General features: G+C 38.4%; 1 protein-coding gene across 1 annotated transcript in view; it reads right to left on the bottom strand.

The window, feature by feature from the left end:
- The window catches only part of brinp2 (bone morphogenetic protein/retinoic acid inducible neural-specific 2), a 123,908-nt gene that overhangs the window by 34,949 nt on the left and 64,422 nt on the right, over positions 1–24,537 (bottom strand). The window contains exon 5 of the mRNA XM_028594345.1: positions 11,213–11,449. Within this exon, the coding sequence (XP_028450146.1) occupies positions 11,213–11,449 (237 nt within the window). The remainder of the gene's footprint in view (positions 1–11,212; positions 11,450–24,537) is intronic.

The following is a 24,537-nucleotide window of genomic DNA, read 5'->3' as shown; positions in this document are numbered from 1 at the left end:
GACGATTTGTACTACATCGCTAAACTACAAGAGGAGCCATGCGATGCAGAACAGAGAAGGTGAAGAAAACATCTGTAGAGGTTTACTGAGACAGAGACAGGTGTAAACATTTATGATCAGGATTTATGGATTCATCAATTCATCATATGGCTGCCAGTTGTAACAAGGACATGATGGTTAGATAGTTCTGTCTGTCACAGATCTGAATGTACCACCCAGCAAGGGGAACATGAGCAAAGGACACTGAACACAGTTTACACACAATTTATATATATATATATATATATATATATATATATATATATATATATATATATATATATATGTTATAATGAACCAGAAAAAGGGGTCAATTATTTATAAACACGCACTGTAATGTTCACTGCGGGCTGTCAGTTATTTAAAGGGTCAGTTCACCCAAAAGAAACTTAACTCCAGTTATATTTAGCTATGCAGAGTTTTGGTTTTAAGGACAATTATTTCACTAGAATGTAGTTCTATTGAAAACTGTTCACAGTGTGTTCTGTGGATTTCTTTCTGTCTGTTTTATCCAGAATAATATTTCATATTTAATTTCTGGAGTAAATTTACATTACTTTTGGTTGAATCAAAAATCATCAACTGCACCAACCTCAATTGCCATCCAAAAATGACCCATATTAGCATTTTTAGCTGCTCTGATGCCTCTATCAAATGGAAAATGTTTCTGACCTGCCACCACTCTGCTTAAAAACTACTTGGTTAGGATAAAGAAAGATTATGGTCATGGTTAAATCAACTAACTTTGACTGAACAGCAGTCTCCAGTAGAGATGGTCCGATACCATTTTTTGCTTCCCGATACCGATTCTGATACCTGAACATGCGTACCGAGTACCGATCCAATACCAGTGTGTCATATATTTTATTATGTTTTAACAACTTTATACTACTATCCCTGTATGGATGTGATATGATTTCTATCTTTGTTGTCGGTCTGGCTTAGGTTAAACTCTTTGTGAAACATGAACAAACACAGAACTTTCTTTTATTCTCCAGTTTGACAGTCAGTTATAACGGAAAAAGAACATAAATAAACTACTTTAATGTAGATTTTCTTTAGGGCTTTATTACGTGGTATCGGATCGGTGCATAAACTCCAGTACTTCCCGATACCGATACCAGCGTTTAAGGCAGTATCGGAGCCGATACCGATACGGTATCGGACCATCTCTAGTCTCCAGTGTTTCTTGACCCATCAACCCACCACACCCTCCTCTGTAAGATGTTTTGCGGCAGCATAAGAACACTACACTACCGGTACTTTTGCTTTTGCTTCTGAGAGAAAACACCCAACACTCAACATAGGATTAACCGGTTCTTATACAATTACTTCATATTCCTTTGCTGCAATGCAACCATGGACATCAATTATTTGAATTATTCCCACTAGATGCTGCGGTACTTATGTTATTACAGGGCTATTATTAGGTAAAAGTGTCCCTCTATTCTTGTTGATGAGTTTTGACTTGCAAAACCAGCTGTGCTGTCCATGCACCCTGCCACGGTGACAGCCAGATTAAGTTTGACATCTGTGCATGTAAGTCACAAAAAACTGGTGTTGTTTGTTCAATCTAAGGGTGTACTTTGCCTCATGGTCTGACTAGCTGGTCTGATGGTCACATTTCCAACCTGTTTCTTCACTGGACATTGCCATTAGAAATTGGTTCGGCAAGCAAAGCACATCCAATTAACACTGCATGATGGGTGTTGAGCACTCAGATGCAGCGGGTACAGAAGCTTCCTGAATTGCTAACAATGTCATGTCATTGTCAATATATAGTGAAAATAACAAGAGTGTTTCATTATTAGTCTACTAATTAACAGAACTGCACAACATGCAGCAACTATAAAGCTATTCCTGTGCTGCTAAAAAAGAAAAGACAAGAGTCTCCAGCCACAGTAATCTGTCTGAGGCTTTATTGCTCATTGTTTGAAGGTGGTTTAAGGTTGAGGTTGAAGGTTTGCTTACAAGCTATTTGGGAAGTACAGTAAGTGTAAACAGAGTAATGATTGGTATGGTAGTTAGTGATGTCAAAATGAAGCTTCATGAACCATTAGTTTTATTTGTTGACCCCACTAAATGGCTTGGTTTAAAGAAAAGGTCTCAATGAATGGCAGTTCAGTGTGCAAACCTTAGTTGAACAGGGAGCGCCATCTAGTGGTATTGTCTAGAAATAAAAAGAAAATGGTTCACAAAACTTTCTAAGGCTTCATTTGGCCATCACTAATAGTAGTGGTTCTCATGCTAACAAGCTCACAACTAAATACACCAGTGTGTATTAACCATGGTATAGTATGTCGAAAAAAAGTCATTACACATTCATAGTATAGTATGTCAAAGAAAGTCATGGTATAGTATGTCGAAAATACTGATAAAAAAGTCATTGTACAGTATATAAAAAAAAGTCATGGTTTAGTATGTCAATAAAAAGGCATAGTAGTTTAAAAAAAATCATACTACAGTATGTTGAAAAAAGTGCTAAAAGAAAGTTATACTATATTATGTTGAAAAAAAGTCATGAAAAGGGCCTGCCCAGACTGGGAATGGAACCTGGCTCCAAATCTGCACTGACTACTCATTGGTTGTCTTTTAAAGCAGTTAACCATTGAAAAAGTCATAGTATGCGCTATGTTGAAAAAAGTAATTAAACAGTCATAGTATTGTATGTCGAAAAAAGTGATAAAAAGTCGTAGTATAGCATCTTGAAAAAAGTGATAAAAAAGTCAAAGTACTTTATGTCGAAAAAAGTCATATAAAGTCATAGTATGGCATGAAAAGGGCCTGCCTGGACTGGGACTCAAACCTGGGTGAGAGTTTGCAGCGATTACTGACTGGTTGCCTTTTAGAGTGGTGCTAACCACTGAGCCAATGTCCCGCCAAAGAAACTTTGTTGAAAACAGTTATAGTATAGTATATCAAAAAAAGTGATAAAAATTCATAGTATAGTGTGTCGAAAAAAGACATGGTATAGTATGTTGAAAAAAGTAATCAAACAGTCAGTGTATGTCAAAAAAAGTCATATAAAGTCATTGTATGGCATCTTGAAAAAAGTGATAAAAAAGTCATAGTATAGTATGTCGAAAAAAGTCATAGTATAGTATGTTGAAAACATAAAGAATAGAAAAAAGAATAGTATGTTGAAAAAAGTCATAGTATTTTATGTTCATAAAAAGGGACCGGCCAGACGGGGAATCAATCCTGGATCAGAGTATGCAGTGACCACTTACTGATCTTCTGTTGGAGGAGTAAAAACCACTGAGCCACTATCCCTCCAAAGAAATTGTGTTAAAAACTGAAAAAATTCATAGTATTCCAATGTCGAAAAAAAGTCATTAAATAGTTATAGTATAGTATGTCGAAAAAGTGATAAAAAGTGATAGTATAGTATGTCGAAAAAAGTGCTAGAAAAGTCATAGTATAGTATGTTGAAAAAAAGTCATGAAAAGGGCCTGACCACACTGGGAATGGAACCTGGGTCAGATTCTACAGTGACTACTCATTGGTTGCCTTTTAAAGCAGTACTAACCACTGAACCACTGAAAAAGTCAGAATACACAGTATGTTGAAAAAAGTAATTAAACAGTCATAGTATTGTATGTCGAAAAAAGTGATAAAAAGTCGTAGTATGGCATCTTGAAAAAAGTGATAAAGTTAAAGTACTTCATGTCAAATAAAAAAGAATTGAAAAAAAGTCAAAGTATAGTATGTTGAAGAAGGTCATAAAAAGTCAACGTATTTCATGTAAAAAAATGAAGAAAAAAAACATTACGTACAGGGCCTGCCTGGACTGGGAATAGAACCTGGGTAAGAGTCTGCAGTGACTACGAACTGGTTGCCTGTTGGAACAGCTGAGCCTCTGCCCTTCCAAAGAAATTATGCTGAAAACAGTCATAGCATAGTACGTAAAAAAAAGTGATTAAAAAGTCACCGCGTAGTATGTCGAAAAAGTGATAAAAAGTCATAGTATAGTATGTTGAAAAAAATCATGAAAAGGGCCTGCCCGGACTGGGAATAAAATCTGGGTGAGTCTGCAGTGATTTGCTGGTCGCTTGTTGGAGCAGTGCTAACCACTGAGCCACTGTCCCTCCGAAGAAAGTATGTTGAAAACAGTCATAGTATATTGTGTCGAAAAAAGTCATAGTATACTATATCTATTTGAGAGTATCACTATTGACCTCACTTCGAGCACCACAAAGCATTTGTGAACATATTGATATATAATTTGTATATTATATATATAAGTTAAAAAAATATGGGCATATCAGCAATTTGAAAAACTGGTACACTGTACTTTTGTCCAGAAATGTCGAGGATGTTTAAGAAGGAAAGCTTGTGGCTTGACATTTGGAGGCTCACTAAGCCAAATGCATGAGTCCTACTGCTTAAATGAGCACATTGCCTGAAAGTAGACACGTATATCTTTGTTTTGACATATAAAAGATCTATGATAAGAATTGTGATAGTCAGAGCAAAAACAGTGATAACACAAATACTGTAAAAGAAATAAAAAAAGCTGAATCATTTTCTAATAGTGGAACGTTGTGTGATTAGTTTAAAGTTTGTAAACTTGAATGACGTCTGTAGGTGAAAGTGTGTGGGAGGTGTGGAATTTAGAAGTGGAAGAAGCCTGAAGAGGATTTAAAAATTGCTCCATTGACTTTCATGTACAAAGAAAAAAACTCAATATTTTAAAAACTTTACATGGTAGAGAAAAGTTGAATACAAGCACAAATGTCCTTAAAGAGCTGAACATTTTGATATTCATATGGTTTTTGTAGCTGAAAGTATGCAGAAGTAGTAGGCGACTGAAAAAGTTTACGGAAGAATCGGACAGCAATCAAAAGTGAATGCTGCTGAATCAGCATTCACACAATAAAAGTCTTCTAATTTATTTTTTCTTGTCTTTAGTTGCATACATGGTATTGCGGTAATCCAAAACTAACTAATAACTATAACTGACAGTAATCAAGTTAGGTTTCTTTAATATTGTGATGTTTAGGTCAATAGACTACATTTATATTTTTTATATTTTTTTAAAGGTAATGATTATTCATCGGAATTTCTTTTTTAAACAACCTCCCCAACTCTGCATTTAATGGTATATCTTCCCCTCCATTGACCAACATGAACTGAACACGGCAGAAGATGAAATTGTCTCTTTTTGAAAATGACTGGGATTTTTTTTCTCTTTCCTTGCTGTCTTTCTCTCAGTGGGGAGTTCCCACTGCCTTCTGCCCACCCTTGGAGCAGGGAATTGAATCTCAATTACTGAGAAGCTCTGTCTAATGTTTCATGTATGAGTGACCTCATTAGTTACTTACACCCTCTCCTCACCCTCTGCAACATGTATGGTGGCCGAGAACTCACATTCCTCACATCAACTGAGGTAATATCCCAAAGACCCAGCATAATGACTTGGCTGTTGGGTGGAACATGCGATTGATATGGTAATTCTAACCCCTATCAGAATTCCATTATATGACTGGCTCTTAAATTTGGAACTTCAACCTGTGAGTCAGCGTAGCGTTGTGACACCTGTGATGGCTAAAGGTGGTTATTTAAGCAATATTACGAGAGTGTGAATGCCATTATTGGCACGCATCGCACCCTCTAGTGTAATACTGTGATTAAACATACAACGGTTACCAACAAAATAAAAGTTATAATCACACTGTATTCATATTATGGGGCAATTCACTCTCAAAATAAAAAAAGCAACAGTGAAGATTTTTAGTTCCCTCCCTGTTTAGTCCTTCAAAGTCAGCCAGCCAACTTGAGCTAACGCTAGCTTTGTAGAGATTGTGGGATTTCCCAAACCGCATAAATACCGAACATATTAAGACAAAACTGCTTTGCTTGCTCATAACTAAGATATCTGCTTAATTTAATTTTCGACATATCTCGACAGATTTAGCTGTGCGAAATTTACATGTAGCAGGCTATACATAGTGCTGTGTCACTTGCAAAGCTAAAGCCAAACATTTCCAGTAACAGTTAATTCCACAGCTTTGTAACAAAAAAGTTGTTTAATCCGATGAATCACTTTATATCTTAAAATATTATATAAAGATGTTGGTTTCAAAAACAGGTTTTGATCCAGCTCTGTGATGTTGACATGGAAATGGCGGAGTAATTGTTTTAGTGATGAGCCTGAGGCCCGTACTACGAAGCAAGAGTTGGCGTTAACGGGGTAACTTTGGGTTCAACCCAGGGTTTTGTGTATCATGACGGTGGGTCACTTGTTACTGGGTTAAATCACCGTGGTAACTTATGCTGAACACATAACCTGCTCAGGAGCAGGTTATGTTGTAGATTAGAGATCAAGCACCGCCTATTGACCAATCAATACTCGATTGATAACGGCCTCTCCGTTCTTAGAAGATCCGGGGGGGCTCGGTGCACAGAGAGAGAGGTACGCTCATAAAAGTTAAAACATTTAGAGACCGACAACCCCGTTAACATTCCCTGTTGGGTATTTTTATGACAGATATAGATTTTCAGCGGAGGGAATGAGGTATAGGCTACTTGTCAGCTTCTTGAGCGCACATCAGTCTGAATAATGTTTTTATATTTTTTATTTGCACTCACGATCGCTTACCACTGCCAGGGTTGCAACTGATAATATAATAGGCTGAAGCAATGACATGAAGTTTATGGAAAGCACAATTGTAATTATGGTCAGATCTTGGGCCTGACTGATGGGGAAGTGATATTGATAAGCGTTGTGATTTACGCATTTACAACAAACGGCATAATTTGAAGCAGAGTGAGACCTTTTCCCGCAGCTCTTCCTCCCCGCTCTCTGTCGCACGGACAATGCATGCACAGAACAGCCAATAGGAACACTCTCCCTCTGAAATGACTTGTGATTGGCCAAAGCCTCCCTTCATGGGCTAGATTTTCAGAAGTCTAGTTTTCTCTCAGAACACTTGAATTATAATATGCTGAAAGAATACTATGGGATTTTTGTCCCATGGTGCCAAGAGTGACTCTGTTTCAATAATGTTAATGTCAGTCTGTTCAATACAGTATATAAAAACTAATGAAAAATCCCTGAACCTGAGCTGTACTCTTCTGTGACAGAGGAAACATGAATTACAGCGCTCTGTATTAGGAATGTGGCACTGCATTTGTATACACAAACTGTACAGAATCAGGTATTAGGGAATCTAGCGCTTAGCCTTGAAGCTGGCTGTGTTTTCCAATTTTACAAAACAAAACAAAAGGTGTGATTTTCCGGACGCAACACCTTTTAGAAATAAAAAGAAAATAACCTTTCATCAGAGAGCTCTCTCAAAATGTGTGTGTGTGTGTGTGTGTGTGTGTGTGTGTGTGTGTGTATAGCTAGCTTTAGGTCTTTAGTTGAAGAAATTGTGAGTGGCTGAGGTTTGAGGGTATTATTCTCCTCTTTTCTCTCCCACACAAACACACACTTTTTAATTATTTAGTCTCTTCCTTGTCCTCCTTCTGTCTCTCTGACACACATGGACAGTCTCTCTCGCAAACACACACACACACACACAACACTATCCTCGCAGTTGTTTTCCCCTCGCCACAAATACATTTATCAGCCTATCCCAGCAGACGAGATTCAAGATCCAACTTCCTAGGCACCCCCAGAAGCCAAAAAGCCACCGTGTGTGAGTGTGTGTGTGAAAAAGATAGAAGATGCAAAAGAGGGACAGAGATAGTAAGACAGAGAGAGGGGGAGCTCTGAAAGTCAAACACTATTTACCATGTAGATTACCTACCTCTCATCTCTCTGCATTCAGTGTTCATCTCACATTGCCTTGTGTGAGTCTCGCTGAGTGTGTAAATGTGTAAGTGGATTGTCTGTGTTACTTAAAGTTAGTTAAAACTTTAATGATCCCCTGGATACATGCCTGTGGGCGTACAGTACATGCATGTCCTTGTGTGTGTGACTAACCAAGGAGCCTTTCATCATATGTTTAGCTCGTTACTCAAACACACACACCAAAAAGTGTGTTCTAAAAGTACCAAAGGCCTCATTTTTTTATGACAAACAGCACAAAGTTAAGCTCCTGACAAAAAAAACATAGCGTCAGCGGAACAAGAAAAGCCCCGCAATTACATGTCTTACTCCTCTGGTTTCAATACACTGTCAGTGCTTCTTTAGAAATATTTAATATGCAGCACAAAAAGCAACTTTGCAAAGTCAGGTGCTGTCAAAACGAGGCTAAGTGAATGCACAGAAATGCGGTTTACCCCCGTAATGTCACTCACTAAGCAATTTCCAAAATAAATGGCAGCGTGCACACAATCACCTGAATTCTGCAAGGAAGTGCAACACATTGCAACGTTTAAAAGAAGCTGCCAGAAACCTGTCTCCAATTAAGTCGTGCCTACACCTTCCAAGTTATTAAGAAGTGAGCTGGTGATGTGTTAAGATGCAGCAATAAAAAGGAAAAAAGAAGAAGAATCTTCTGCCAATTTAGGAAGTGACAACTGAATGGTTCTGCATCATCGGCGCCATTACATCACACACCTGTGTCTCACTCTTTGTGATGAATCGTTTTGATAAATCCGCCTGGCCTGGTGGAAAGCAATTCAAAATCATACACCTGATGGGGCATCCGTCACTGTGGCTCAGCATGCTAAGACACAACCTTCACACTAATGGCTCTAAACTTTGTACTGTGTTATGTCTAATAATGCAGCAGTTCCAAAAAGTAAGCTGAAAACAGATAGCAGGCCAAGTTTCATTAAGTAATAATGTAAGTCATAAGTTTTGTGTTTTTAGAGAAGGAATAACTTGAGACAATACTGAGTGCTCATTTAACTTTTCCTTAATTATCAGCTTTCATAAGACAGCTCAGCTCAGTAGAAATGATTCACACTGCTGTGAAGTTATCATCTTAATTACACATGAGGGGAAAAGGCCTCGACACTTTTTGTGCATGAATTCAAATGATGTATTGTTAAATTATAGCTTTCACCATTAATAATAAACTTGCAGCAACTTGTTTTTCTTTTTTATTCCTTTTCGACTTGTATAGGCGACTATCTGAAAATTAAAAATGTAGCCGGCAAGAGGCTGAGTAGGGGAATAACTAACTTGACAGAGACAGCGTTTTCTAGATTTATTTGCATGAGAAACAAACAAGGTTGTGCATCCAATACATTCCATACTTGTTTCACTGGCATTCGCAATGGTGTCCAAAAGTCATGACAAACGGCATTAAACAGCGTTCAGAAAAGCGTGAAAACAGCAGTCAGCAAAAATCAGACTTCCCCCCCGTCACCCCCTCTTTCATTCACAAAAACCCACACAGCTGAACAGATGATATCACTCTTGCATCCGCCACCACCAGGTGCACTAGTTACCGTAAGTGACCAAAAATGTGTTCAACAATAAAAGACTATACATGGCTCTTTCAAATAATATATATAATTATTACTACATCCTGTCCTCTGCACAAACTATATATCCTGAACTTTGCACATCCCTCAAATATTTTTTGCACAGCCTGCACTAATCCATGCAGCTTCTTTTTTCTTTCTTAATGTTTATTTAGTTATATGTATGTGTTATTTGTTTCTGTATTTATTGTTTGTTTATTTCATATACATTTTTAAATAATGTATGTTTATATGTATGCACAAAAGCAAAGCAAATTCCTAGTAAGTGCTACTTACCTGGCAATAAATCTTTTCAGATTCCGATTCGGATTCCTTCAGATCCTGTTATTGCTACTACGATCAGACGACGGACAGACATGGACAGTTTTGTTGTCTTAAAAGGTGCAGTAGGTAAGACTTATAAAACTAACTTTCTGTCATATTTGCTGAAACTGACCCTATGTTCCAGTAGAACTACATGAAGCAGGTAATTAAAAAACTAATCCGGCTCCTCTGGCACCACCTACAGCCTGTAGGGCGATTTGCAAAAATCCACGGCTCCCCGTTCAGATGCACCAATCAGGGCCGGGGGGATGTGCGTGTCAATCACTGCTCATGCACACACATTCATTCGCGCTTGTGGGGGGAGGGGCTTAGGAGAACGTTTTGGGCTTTAGCCGAAAGGGGGGAGGGACTGAGAAGTTGTCAAAGTTAAACATTTTTGGCTAAGTCCTGGATCTTCCCAATCCTACCTACAGCACCTTTACACAAGAAAGGAGTTAAGGTTTGTTGTTGTGTGGGGTGTCATGTGAGAGAAACCAATAGTGTTAGGATCTTACAATACACTGACTTTTAAGCAACACTATGTCCCTTTTTCAATTCGTTCTCATAAAAATCATCCCGGAAAGCTACGTGGACTAGCCAGACCAGGGGTGGCCAACCAGTTTAGCATAAAGAGCCACAAAAAAACACGCACCATAGCAAAAAGCCACACAACACATGCACGTCCACATTACAACAGCAACAGTGACTTCCAGATCTAATGACATAATAATAATAATCATAATACATAGCAGTTTTCATAGTTTTTTTTTCTTTCTTAGATTGACTCAGTGTGAAACCTGACAGTCTTTGTTATCCACAATCCTTTTTAGATCTGGTTATACTCAGTTGTGGCCACTTGAAGCGACTCTTTCACTCATTTGTCACTAGAGGGGCTTTCACACAATCTGATTCAGTAGTAAAAGGGTTAATCAGGAAGCTGTTTTTCCTCAGGTTGCAGAATCTGTCCATAAAAACACTCTGCTGCATTATTTTTTATTTTAAAATAATTGGCAAATGTATTGGCAGATGCATTCAAATGCTTTTTTTTTTTTTTACTTATCTGAAATGTTTCAAAAAGTAAAAAAAAAAAAAAAAATCAATAAACACAGTACACAGTAAGAGCCTCAAAGGAGCAGGCAAAGAGCCGCATACGGCTCAAGAGCCACAGGTTCGCCACCCCTGAGCCAGACCCTCCTCCGCTCGGCAGCGAGTGGACGATCTGGCAAAGCGAGATAACTCCAGCCCCTACAGTCCTTAAAGCTAAACTAAAACCTCATTCAACACAACCAACACAAACTTTATTCCAAACAGTTGTTGGTTGAAGCTTTTTTTATATATATATATATATATATATATATATATATATATATATTTTTTTTTTTTAATACACTTAACAAAAAGCTCATTCAACACAACCTCATTATAAGCATTATTTCTACTTCAACACCAACACATCGAGTTTCATATCAACCATGCCAGACCGTACCTGATTCCATGAACTCTTGGTTGAAGCTGGCCCAGGCCTCTTTGCTCTTCTCTAGGTTCTCTTCCATGACCTTGATGTCAGCAAAGGGACAGTTGCACTCTGGGAAGCGGGGAGAGCACCGGCACCAGCAGTCATTGTTGCGGCAGAGCAACTCACCCTCTGAGTTGCACGCCACATAGCTGAGGGCTGCCTCCACAAAACGCCCACGCAGGAACTCTGGCAGGACATCTTGCAAGCCTGGGAAAAAAAGAGAGAAACACATGGTAAGGTCCTTCCTCCTTTTTTAGAATAAAGTGTTTTCTTCACAAGTTGGTTCCACCTGCTTTCACGTGTTATTTATGTAGGGCTAAAAGTGGATATATGGAGCTACATTTTTAGCATGAAAATGAAGAAAAAAAAAACATTGTGAAAGAAAATGTGTATGCGCATCATGTGTACTCATACCATTTCTTACAGGATTATGAACATTAATTGTCAACACTTCAGGGTGCTGAAAATTCTGTTTTCTTAAAAGCAACAACCACTGTAGCCTTAGCAGCTTGGTATCACTGCTTTTGGATTTTACAAAATGCTAAATATTTTTTCCTTTAATAGGGATACATTTTTAAACATATAACATGATTTCCAATTATGTCTGTGACACTAAAATGACAGATCTCATTCAAGCTTCAATATATACATCAGAATACAAGCTAAGAAATGCTAATCTGCAGTACAGCCTTTGAATATTGCATATTGCAACATGTCTTGTCATGACTGAGGCCAATAGAAACAACTTGTGCAACTGCTGGCTGTGTTTTCAAATTTCAAATGGCGCTCTGTTCTCTGGCTGATTACCGAAGAGACTTCAACTGTGTACAGCATGTGTGTGGCGGTATTATGACAGGGACAAGAAAATAGGTTGTTTTCTCCAAAGCAGCTCAGCTTGTATCATTTTCAATGGAAGATCTTGCAGCAGGTACTGTGGGTGCATATACAATAAGTTAAGAAGCCTGCCCAGAGGCATTTTTTTAGTAGTTTTGTCACCTTTGTTTGTCACAACTGTCACCTAGTCTACGGCCATCATAAACAACCTGCTGTTCCTACCTGCCATGTACAGGTTGTTTCCTATCTGCAGGTTTCATTATTTCCTTCTCCCACTGTGTAATGGAGACGTCACAACATTGTGTTTCCTTTTCTTTTTTCAAACAATATGCAGAGATGACATAGCACGTTGTCCATCTTTTTCGCTTAAAAGCATACCTAATAGTCATGGAGATGATGGCTGTTGAATGTTATTTTCATGATTAATGCATATTTAATCTGCAGACTGAAATACAAGAGAAATTGATTTGCCCCTTCCAAGATTATAAAAAAAAATATATTTTCTAAATTCCTTTTTCCTTTTAAAAGTTAAAGTACCATGCAACCGGCTACAGTGTTACAATATGAGGCTGTGTTCGGACTGAGTTAATGGTTGCATGTAGTCACAAAGACACACTGCTAATGTAGATGCATGACATGCATCTACATTCACATTCAAAAGGTTTCCACGTAAAAAATGAAAAATTTGCACTGACCCTAAGACTACATATGATTCCAATTGATGAACATAATAGACACATTTACAGTACATTTAGACAGGAGGAAGAGAAAACAAGAGAGAAACTGGGAGAAAAGAAAGAACTGGAGTCTGAGTAGTCACACAAAAACACACTCATCACCACACAGACATTTGGTGTATACAATACTAGCTAGTGAACAGCAAAAGCTAGCTTCTGTTCAGTAGGTGGCAATATTCACTCAATATTCACTGTCTTTCCCTTCAATAAATATACTTAGTTGAGTATTGTTTACAATTTAAAGTATGCTGTGGTTTTCCTATTCTATCAAGTCAAAATTGTCTGCTTTGAAAAAGCTCTACTGGCAAGGTTTTAAAGCTAATGGTGGCATTGACCTACTGAAAGATGGAGCCTATGAGTCAATGTTTATGCAGATTGATGGCAAATTAAATCAAATACTGTACAAAAAGTTTTTTACAGAGATTTATTTTGAAAGTAATAATAACATTTCACATGCAATTTGAGCACTACTGTTAAGACCATGGACTGACATTTACCGTAAGAACAGGTTATTTATAGGCTACACTATAGACTTGAATAGATTTTTTTTTTTACATAGTTTATGATATTAGACTTGTAAGGTACTACTGTAATTGATGACCCAAGTCACAGAATCAAACACGAATAATATACCAAGCTGTCACAAAACACTGTCGGTGCTTTAACAGCGGGGTAACATCACACTTTCAATTTCACTGCTTTCATTATATGAATTATATTAGCAATACGTTGGTATGCTAATTATGGTACAAAGGTTTCATGTTTACACAGTCTATTAAACCAAATCAAAAGCCGGTCTTAAAAGTGCATCGTCATCGGTTAGAAACCAGCAGGCAGCTTTCAGAAGACTTGCCGTGTGATGTGTGTGCTGCTTTGGAATCCGTCTGTTGGGATGTCTGTCTGTCTGTCTGTCTGTCTCATCATCATCATCAATTTGTTGTGTCAAAAGCTTCTTTTCTCCTCACTTCACAATCTCAGTCTGGATGATTTTCAACAACCAAGTCAATCCTGCTGTGCCCTGTTATGAATATGCATGTCTCTTCTCTGGTATTTACTCTTTCAATGGCTTGGAAAGAGATGTAATTAGTCAAAATGTTCCTCTTCCTTGCTTTGGCAGGTGCTTTGAGGTTTTTTGCATGTGTGTGTGTGTGTGTGTGTGTGTGTGTGTGTGTGTGTGTGTGTGTGTGAGAGCTAAATAACACTTATCACCAATCACTACCCCACATTCTCGGTCTCTCTTCCACCATTATGTTTGTTTATCCATCTTTCTACATTTTTCCTTAATCTATTTTTTATTAAAACTTGTACCAAATTCATCTACCATGGTTAAATATTTAAACAGAAAGCATTGCAATTTTGTTTCTTCCTTTTTTGACTCATTGACTTGGCTGTATTGTAAGTGTTTACAGATACAGTTAACGTGAGAAATGTGTTTTAGCTCTAAACCCAAAAGGCTTAACTATGATGGATTGAAATGGACTAAATTGTTGATTCATTGAAACCAGCAAGAGTGGAAGCACTAGTGTAAAAGTAGGAAACAATGACATTTTGGGGGGGTTAGGTTTGGGTTAGGGTAAGGGGGTTAACCCTAACCCCTACCCCTCCTTTGACCGGTGAGGACACATTTATATGTTAAGTCACTGGCTGTTTGTTGTCAGCAGAAGAAGCTTAGTATTATTGTTTGGCCCACATATACTATGTGATCACTTATAAGTATTATGTCTTCTGCGAGACTTCTGGATCAGCTTTGGTTTGATTTTACAAAGTATCGTTCAAACTTTTTTTCTTCCTTTTGAATATTTTGAAACAGTATTCCAGCCCCAGTCGTTAGCATAGCAATCGTGCGGTAACATTAGATACTTAAGGAGAAGAAAATGTGTATCCAACTGTCATGGTTTTGGGGTTTGAGTTCTGTTGATTTTGAGGTTCTGTTCTTGTTTCCTGTTTATGTTGTGTTTTCTGTTGTAACCCATGTTTCCTCCCTTGTCTCCCCTAGCTGTAGTTCCTGTCTTGTTTTGCCTTGTGTCTGTATGTTCTGTTTCCTGTTTTATTTTGACGGTCTGGTTTTCTGTCTTGTCTTGTCTGATTTACTTCCGGTGTTTTTCCCTCCTCTGTGATTGCCTAATGTACAGCCCTAGTGTCACCTGTTGCTTGTTTTCTCGTTACCCTCTGTATTTAGTCTTTGTGTTCCCCTTGTCCAGTGTCAGATCATTTTGTGTGTTTTGTGTCCCCCAGTGTTAGCCCTCGTCAATGTCTGTGCTCCCGGTTATTCCTGTTTTTGGATTCCCTTGGTTTTTTGATACCTTTTGTCTTTGTTTTTGTAATCGGTTTTTGCCTGCTGCAGTTAACAGGACTCCCTTGGTTTGTTTGTGTTTCATTAATAAATCCTCCACTTCAAACGTTCTCCTGCCTGCCTGCCTGCTCTCTGCATTTTGGGTCCGCCATTCCCTACTCCTCCCTGCTACACCTAACACCAACACACCTTGATATATTTTTTTTAATTCGTTATGAAATGGAGAGTGAAATGAGGAAAATGTATTCAACAGGCAGCGTGAAAAACGTGTTGGTGACTCCTCTTCTCACCTTGCTGCTTTTCACCTTTCACACACATTGTTATTACAGCGGCACATTAGTATTCAGCAAAGTGCTCATCCTGTTCATCATGCAACTAACATCTGCTGATCTTAAATGAAAAAGCACACTTCATTATGTCACACAAAGTGTCTAGGATGAATATTAACCCCTATTTGGCCTTTCATATCATTTGAAGCCACACAGGCCCCAGCAATGCAGCCTGCATGAACGTTGCTAAGGTGGGAATTCTATGGCGGGCTTATTTTTAGGGCTTCAACATCCCCTTTTCTAAATTGCCAGATACACAGAGTCTGAAAGAGAGATTCAAATGAAAGCTTTTTCACCAGCCAAGCAATCAGATTTACACAAACTTGCCGACAGCCATGTTATCATACTGAAATGACACTACGACACACTATGTATTTGTTAATTAAATTAGTGACATTTTTCAGTTTCCTCTGCCCAAATGTTGCAGCATGGAGCCATCTTATAAACAGCCATTTCATCATACGAAGGTTTAAATTTTCGAGTGCCGTTTAGTGTTGTCCTGGGTGCCAATTAGTCAGTATAAGCCAAGGAACATGCATCATTTTCTCGGAAAGCTCTATTGAAGAAACGCTTAGAGCATGTCCCTCTCTGTACAGCCATGCATAATACACATTTCTGGTATAACATTTTTCGACAGCAGGTGTCGGTAATACGGCATTAAATGCATCTATGAGCCAGCAAAATTTGGGGAATGCAAAGACTGCTGTCTTGCAAACATGCACCACGAATTTCATAATATTAAAAAATAATCTGCTTTGCAAATGTTTCATATTTGTGTGATACACACATTGCATTGCAACCTCTCCAGGGTACATTTAAATCAACTGTCTTACTGCCTCTTACATCCCCAATAACACACAATATATTACATAGGATTGCATTGGCGTGTAGCCCTAAAAGTTTAACAGTTAAGCCAATGCCCGTACTGATTAACACAAGAATTGCTGCACATAGAAGGGCATGGTGATTAAGAAAACAGAACCTATTCTCATTATTACGCCCCCAGGTTGCTACCTGCCTTTGTATTCCATCTTGATTTATAGCCTATTATAAATTGAATTATAATGAATCAAACATTGATGTCATTTTATTAATAACGTGCTCTGTCGAGAGATTATTAAGACAACCACTTAATTACTCAATGAATCAATCAATCATCAATCTTCCAAACCGTAGCCATGTGGACTCGCAGAGATGTGGACTCGCAAGCAGGACTGAAAGCAATCAATCATTTACTTGGTAAGAGTTCAAAGCAGAGTTAGGCGACAGGTAATCTGCCAGCAAGGGCAAAGTAAGCAGGAAAGAAAGTGGAACGAAGGCTGGAACTCTTAGACCTGGTAGTACAAAGACTATCTAGCAAATGACTGGAAAAAAGGGCTGGTCTTTATCATGGGGATATACAGTAGTGTGCTGGTGGGTTAGGGGATTAGGAGATCATATAAATAAGTGTCACACTTATAATTTGTGTTTTTGACTGGCGACTGTAATCCATAAAATGTTTGTTGTCTTTTCAGGCACCTGTTTCCAGTCCCTACCGTGAATTTCAGGACCAGTGGGTGTCTCCTTCTGATGGGGGCTTTTAGGGTCATTACCCATAAGGCTTTCCTTCCATCCAGTCAGCCACAGATTTATATCACCCCAGTAGACCAGAAATAACAGACCCATGGTTGCCTCTTTTCCAATCTCTCAATCTCCAGCAGAGACCACACTTTCCATTTTGGGCAATTTGAAGCTCTTAAGCCTCCCTCATGATCACCACCCCTCAGTTATCAATGTGTGTGCGTGTGTGTGTGTGTGTGTGTGTGTGTGTGTGTGTGTGTGTGTTTTCTCCCAGCCTTTTACTTTAGTGAGTGCTTGGTCCACTTCACTGGAATGCACTCTCTGCTGTAGAGGATATGGTGTTGGTACCCTTGGAGTGTGCTCCTGCTCTCAGAACCTCTGGCTGGCAGCGACTCAGCTTCAAAATACGGTACAGTACATGGGCTGGCACCGATGATGCTGTATCACACACTCGCTAAGTTTCTATTTGCGCTTATCTCTATGCCTGCCTGTCTTTTTCTTTCTTTCCATCTGACTGTCACTTGAATGTTCTGCAGACTTATCGCAAAGAATGAAATGCACATTTTTTTTGGTTTGGTTCCCAGGTTGTTTTGTGCTCTCTTGATAGTTTTGTGTGCTTTCACAGAGAGATTCAGCTACATGGTGAATGTATGCAAAATGAAGGACAGTAAGGTTGGGAATAGACATGGCCTGCTTGGAGGTGAATGAATGAGAGCATATAGGCAATTAAAAAGTTAAAAGGGTAAAATGCCTTCATAGCCCCAAGTACTTTTTTAAAGGATGAAGGTTCATCTGGCACTTTCCCTCCACCTCTCCTTAAACAACCTTTACATTTGAGACTGCCATTTAGGCCTGTGATGTCAAAGAAGGAACCGATAAGGAATTTGGCAAGCGATTTATATGCCGTATTATACAGTGACAGGTGGTGTACTGAGAATTTGTTTCAGTGACTGCCCAGAGTTAGGGCTGAGCAGAGGGAGGCACTTGACAGACCTCTCACCCTGCAGGAGCTCTCAAGTGTCGTACAGCATCTGTCCCTGGGCTCTACTACCGCTATTGATGAAATTCCAACAGATTTCTAAGGCGTGTTTGGGACACAGTGGAGGAGGATCTGTTAGAGTTTTTCCTGGAGTCCCTCTGAGAAGGCCACCGAGCAGCTGTCAGCAGGCAATGGTGTCATTTCTGACTTAAAAGTGGGGCCTGCTGATTCCTTTTTGTGCTTGAATTATAAAATCCTTTCTAGCCAATACACTAACTGAGAAACAGAAACTACCTTGACTGTGGGATACATTTGGAGCAAGCCTATATTATGTTCAAGGGACATCCATTATAGACTCATATTTCTCTCACCGGGATCCTGAACAGAGTGGAGGAATTAATAAAAGGGGAAGGTTGCTTGTTGAAAATGAAAATGACTATGTGTGCACATACTGTATGTTTACATTCTGTTTTTGAGTTTTTGAAATTGTTTAATTTCGTGGGTAAGGCTTTTGTATTCAGGCGATTGAGGTTTACACAGGTTATCTATGTGATTTTTACTCAACGTGCAGAGAATGAGTGTGTGTGAGTGTGTGTCAAACATACACTTAGGATATTACAATTTTAAATTTTAATTTTTGAGAAAGTCCGTATGAAAGAGCCTCCTCAATAAGGATAGACAAGGGGACATATGAGAGGGTGCTTATGAGGCAGTGGACAGATTCAAGGATTCTTACCTACATAGCTGGTGGTTAAAAGAGAGGACAGGTGCCATAAAGGTACTTTCCAGGAGAATGTGGAAATAGAATAGGGAGGAATAGGGGACAAAGTTACAGCCAAGTTATCAAATGGGAGTAGTTGTTGCTGAAGTCCTTTGAGGTTAGAATCCAGGCTACAAATAAAGTGACTGCCTCTACTCTTCAGCATCAGTTTTGTGTGCTGGAGACCCTGAAAGTACTCCTAGAGGTCTCAGAGGAGGACTAAAGTGGTAATTTTGTACCTGCTATTACAGGAGGAAGGTCAAGGTCTGGACTTACAAAGGGTATTTTGTTCTTTCCAGCCCCTCAGCTCCTCTCATTCCTCAGTTTCCGACCTTCTTTCATCCCCCCTCCACCTTACCTGCCATTCCAATAAACTCATTTGCATACATAAAATGAAATGGCCTGTGTAAATGAACTTTGTTTCGCTGTTTCAAATGTTTTATGGTCATGTTTAATCTGATTTTCGAATGAATGGGGACATTCAATTCGCAAACTGGAGCAGTTCAAAAAGTGGGAGGTCACTGTTGAGCTCTATACACAAGGTTAAAACTGATTAAATGAATCATTGTGTCATTTAAAGATTTTAAAAGTCTTTGCTGGGCCCTTTTAGAGGTAGCATTAACATGGATTTGATGAGGTATGGATACATTATTTATCCTGTTGTATTTTTTTCACGCAGATTTAACAACAGAACATGATTCTGCAACTCACAGGGCTTAATTCTAAAGAGGAATGTGTGAGTGCAAGTTAGCTGTTGCACACCTCGTTTCCTGGGCAGGGAAACCCCCTCCCCCACACGCACAGACACACACACACACACACACACACACACACACACACACTGAAAATAGGTTCCCACGTGCATGATCATTACAGAGAGGAATGACCTAACCTACCAAAATATGACCTAAGTGAATGTTTAAGTCTTTCTGTATATTAAAATGTTTTTGAAATGGTGACAATAATTCAATTGCAATCATTTGGAAAAGAAAGACACTGGCAAATATTTGACTCCCGTAATTTAAAATATGTTTCTTTTATTCCAAAACATTGCCTGAGAATGACGTCACTGCAGATCCTAGTAAATCTGTCAGGAGTAGCCATGCTGTTAATCTGAGTTTCGGGGGTGAATCATATGTAGGGCACAGATACTGTATTCTCTGAGTCTGTATTTATATGAGTACACTTCCCTTCCGGTGGAGGTCTTGCTTTGGTCTTGTGAGTGAAGATTATGTAAACTGAAGGCTGCCTAATCTAACTGATGCAGTGGTTTCTGTATTTTGTGTTCCCATCTCTTCCCACACGCATTTGTGTGTTGTTACTGAACTTGCTGTTCCTGGACTCTTGATATGATGGTGATGCACTCACACTCAAGCACACCACCTACACCCAAACACATACGCATGTATAAACACCATAGAGCTGCAAAACTAATAACCACAGAGGTTTAATTTCAAAAGAAAAACAAACAATCTTTTGCAACTCTACTTCAAAGCATGGCAGAATCAAGGCAGAAAGTCAGGCTGTTTCTGACAGTCATTAATGATGAGAGAAGGGCAGCCACTGTTGGCACTTTGGCAGTGGTCTTCATTTCACAGAAGCACATTCACTCACACACAAACACCCAGGCAAAGCCTAAAGGTAGATAACACACACACACACACACACACACACACACACACACACACACACACACACACACACACACACACACACAGACATGCAATCAGAGTCAGAGATTAGAAAGAGTAAGAACAGTGGAGCGTTGAAGCATTCGGGAATAGAAAATTCAAAGAGACTTTTTCTTCTTGGCAAGAGAATGTACTGCACTGAGCTTTAGAGTTTCTACCATATTACCACAAAATGATGTAACACTTTTCTGTCTTATAACTCTGAAATAGCCTTTTTCTTCTCTTTTATGATTTATCAGCGGCGCAGAGGCTCAAACATAAAGAGGCTCTGTAGTTAGAGTGGTTCATCCTGTTACAGTGGAGAGGTTTACAGTAGGAATTGGAGGAATTACAAGGAAGTACTAATGGAGCCAAACATTCAACAGTTACATCTGAATGTATCTTCCCACAGACATACCCGTTTTAAAATAGCTTCCCCCGCAGGTACTCATTCCTTAACACATGATTACACTAGGCACCTAAATACTGATTTTATTTAGTGCTACAAATGCCAGAAACAACTTGCATGAGCTAACTGTTGTTGATTGGGCTGCCAGTATAAGAGTTCTGAAATTCCAGTTAAATGGAACCCATCAGGATAATTGGTTGGGATTGTGGTTCTCCAATTCCATTACAAAATCAACATACTACCAATGCCATTAGTAAATAAATGGAAAAGAGGGCAATATAATATAAGACAATATATGGGCTACACATAGTACATTTAAGAAATTTAATTTCAGCCAACCTCCAACCAATGTCTTAATGTACCTACAAATAAAACTTCCCTAGGCCTGGACCTGACAAATTAATGTCTAAACTCATTGTTCTTGAATCTACAAATACCAATATTTATTATTTATAACTCACTGTGAAACTTTGAAGGCCCTCCATTTTCTTAAAGTAAGTGATGGGGCTCTACATGAATGAATACACAATTACACTATTAGCTAATTTTGAACCACAAGTTATTTCCTTTTCTTTTTCCTGTTCCTGTACTCCTCTCAGTGGTTGAAAGTTGAAAAAGGTGCTGGAAAAGGGTGATATTTATTGGTATTACCATGCACCTATCAAAACTTAGAAACTGAAGAATAGGAATATGATGACATGTTTTGGTTATTTGCATTAATTAAAATGCCTTGTATATATAAGTTTTCTCTCAGGTGCGAGCTAAATTCCAGAGAGGTCCAGACGTCGTAGAAGTCGTGTTCAGATAGTCATGCAGGTCCAGTGTCATTCTCTGTTAGAAAAATGCCTCACAATGCCTTATTTAGTTCAAGCTTTTACATAGAGCTGCTGCTCTGAATCCAAGTGATTTTTCTTACTTTGTTAGATTCCACACTTCAACAAGATTCCATGCTGATAATACTCGGGGCACACTGACTGCATTCTAACAACACTATTGCTTTGGATTTACAGCAAATTATACTTCAGCTTTGGAGAAATCTTAAGTACCCACTGTGAAGAAGTAGCTCAATGAAATGTGTGATACTTCACACTTGGGATTAAGTACTGTTTCAAGGACAAATTTAAATGACTAGAAAGTTTGCCCCCACCTTTGTCTCCTTTTTTGGAAGTTTACAGATCAGCACGAGTGATTATTCTCTTAAAGGAAAGTTAAAAGCTGGGTGGCCAGGAAGGATAATGGTATTTTGATAGTCTCTTCTTTTCTTTATGCTTATACTATGACCCAAAACAATCTATTCTATACCGTCTGTTTTAGCAGTAGTAATAGAAGAGTATCTGCTGCTGGATTTTCAACACCTGAAGTGATACAATCCACAGAAAATTACATCAGAAGTAATGAGTTGTGTATTTCTGCTTCATCTACAAGAAAAATGGGAACAAGGCAGTTAGCCAGCATGAAAACTACAAACGCTGACTCCATTGAAAATCCAAGGGAAATTACCCAGTGAGCCACTTGTGATGATCAAGTGACCCTTGAAAACTGTTATGAAACAAAAAACAATGTAATATTAGAGCTGGAACTAAATTTTGCTGACATGTGGTATAAGCCGGGGGGGAAAATGAGACTGAATCTACTTTAAAATATTCTCTCCAGGCATGTTTTAAAACATATAAAAATTATCTGCTTTGAACATTATTTTCCGTCTGATGTGGGTTTTCCACATTGTTCTCCCTCATTCAAAAATCCAGAATCTATAAATATGCAAGTTCCATTGTCAATGTATGTGTTCTGCAGAGATTCAAAGAGATATTTTGCTGACTTTAATCTGGCTCTGTGTCATGGCAGTGTGGGCAGTGTGTTTAAATGAATGGTGTGGGATTTCTCTCAGTGGCGGCAGTGCACGGAGCATGGAGCGTGGTCTCCCAAAATCTGCCAGATAATGCAAAACGCGCCACAGAGGTTCACTGAGATCCGGTGGAGACGTTGGGGGCTTGAAACACCGATAAAAGAGATAAACATGACTCAAGATTATTTAGATACCATGTCAAATTAAAGTCACCACTTAAGAACAATTTGGACAAATTTGTGTAATTGTTGTGTGTCAGAAGGTGGATATGTGGGGATCTTCCGTCCTCCCAGTATATTAAATATGGAAATCTGGCAAATAAGACAAATCTGTTCCCTTCAATATTCTGTATTAAACTGTTCTTAAAATGCGCTGGATATGTAGTTTCTCAAGTTCTCCTAAATTTGAATCACATCATCAGTGGTACACGTTTTTTTTTTTTTTTTTTAAGGAACATGCGATAATATAGTCTAAGTTTCATGCAATTACTTGCCTTTGAAAACTGGAATGCTTTTAAGGCCAGACACCACATAAACTTGTTAATTTTGAAACGTTGGCTATTTTTCTTCTTCCATATTCTTTCAGACTACTGGAAAGAAAACAACCAAAATACACATTTAGGTGTTTGTTTTACTACACTTTGTTTATATGAGTAGCCTATATATATATATATATATATATATATATATATATATATATATATATATATATATATATATATATATATATATATATATATATATATATATACATATATATATATATATATATATATATATATATATATATATATATATATATATATATATATATATATATATATATATATATATATATATATTTATGCACTACTGGTCAAAAGTTTTAGAACACCCCAATTTCTTTAGTTTTTTTATTGAAATTTTAGCAGTTCAAGTCCAATGAATAGCTTGAAATGGTACAAAGGTAAGTGGCGAACTGCCTGAGGTTAAAAAAAAAGTAAGGTTATCCAAAACTGAAAAATAATGTACATTTCAGTATTTTACAAAAAGGCCTTTTTCAGGGAATAAGAAATGGGTAAACAACGTAAAGCTGTTCTGCAGCAATGGAGGTTGATCAAGCTTTGAAAGTTGGTGCTACCAATTCCCACAGGTGTTCCAACTTGTCTGGATTACTTACAACCCCCTCTGTTTGTATAAAAGTATTGTTGGAACACACTGTGGTACCGTACCCTCGTGAGCATTATTTGAACAGTATTGTACTGCAGAAAGTAGTGTGTTGCTATAAAAATGGCGGGAAAAAAGCAAATAACAATGGAAGAGAGACAGACCATTATAACACTTAAGAATGTTGGTCTTTCCTACAGAGAAATTGTGAAGAAAGTCAAGGTGTCAGTGTGTACAGTATTCTTCACCATCAAAAGGCACTTAGAAACTGGGGGAAACTCTGACAGAAGAGGTCTGGCAGACCCAAAGCCACAACAGAATGAGAAGACAAGTTTCTGAGAGTCAACAGCTTGCGTGATAGGCGGCTCACAGGACAACAGCTTCAAGCACAGCTTAATAGTGGTCGTAATAAGCAAGTCTCAGTTTCAACTGTAAAGAGAAGACTTCGAGCTGCAGGTTTGATAGGTCGAGTTGCAGCAAGAAAGCCATTGCTAAGACGTCAGAATCAGAAATAGAGGCTTGCCTGGGCCAAGAACCATCAATGGACTACTGAAGACTGGAAGAAGGTGCTTTGAAAATCTTTGGTTCATCACGCAGGATTTTTATATGCCGTGGAGTAGGCGAAAGGATGGTTCCTCAGTGTGTGACATCAACTGTCAAACATGGAGGAGGAAGCATGATGGTCTGGGGCTGTTTTGCTGGATCCAGGGTCGGTGATTTGTACAGAGTGAAA

Source organism: Perca flavescens, chromosome 12 (assembly GCF_004354835.1).
Source record: "Perca flavescens isolate YP-PL-M2 chromosome 12, PFLA_1.0, whole genome shotgun sequence".
NCBI classification, from domain to species: Eukaryota; Metazoa; Chordata; class Actinopteri; order Perciformes; family Percidae; genus Perca; species Perca flavescens.
Note: the sequence above shows the minus strand (reverse complement) of the source record. Positions and strands in the feature narration are given on the sequence as shown.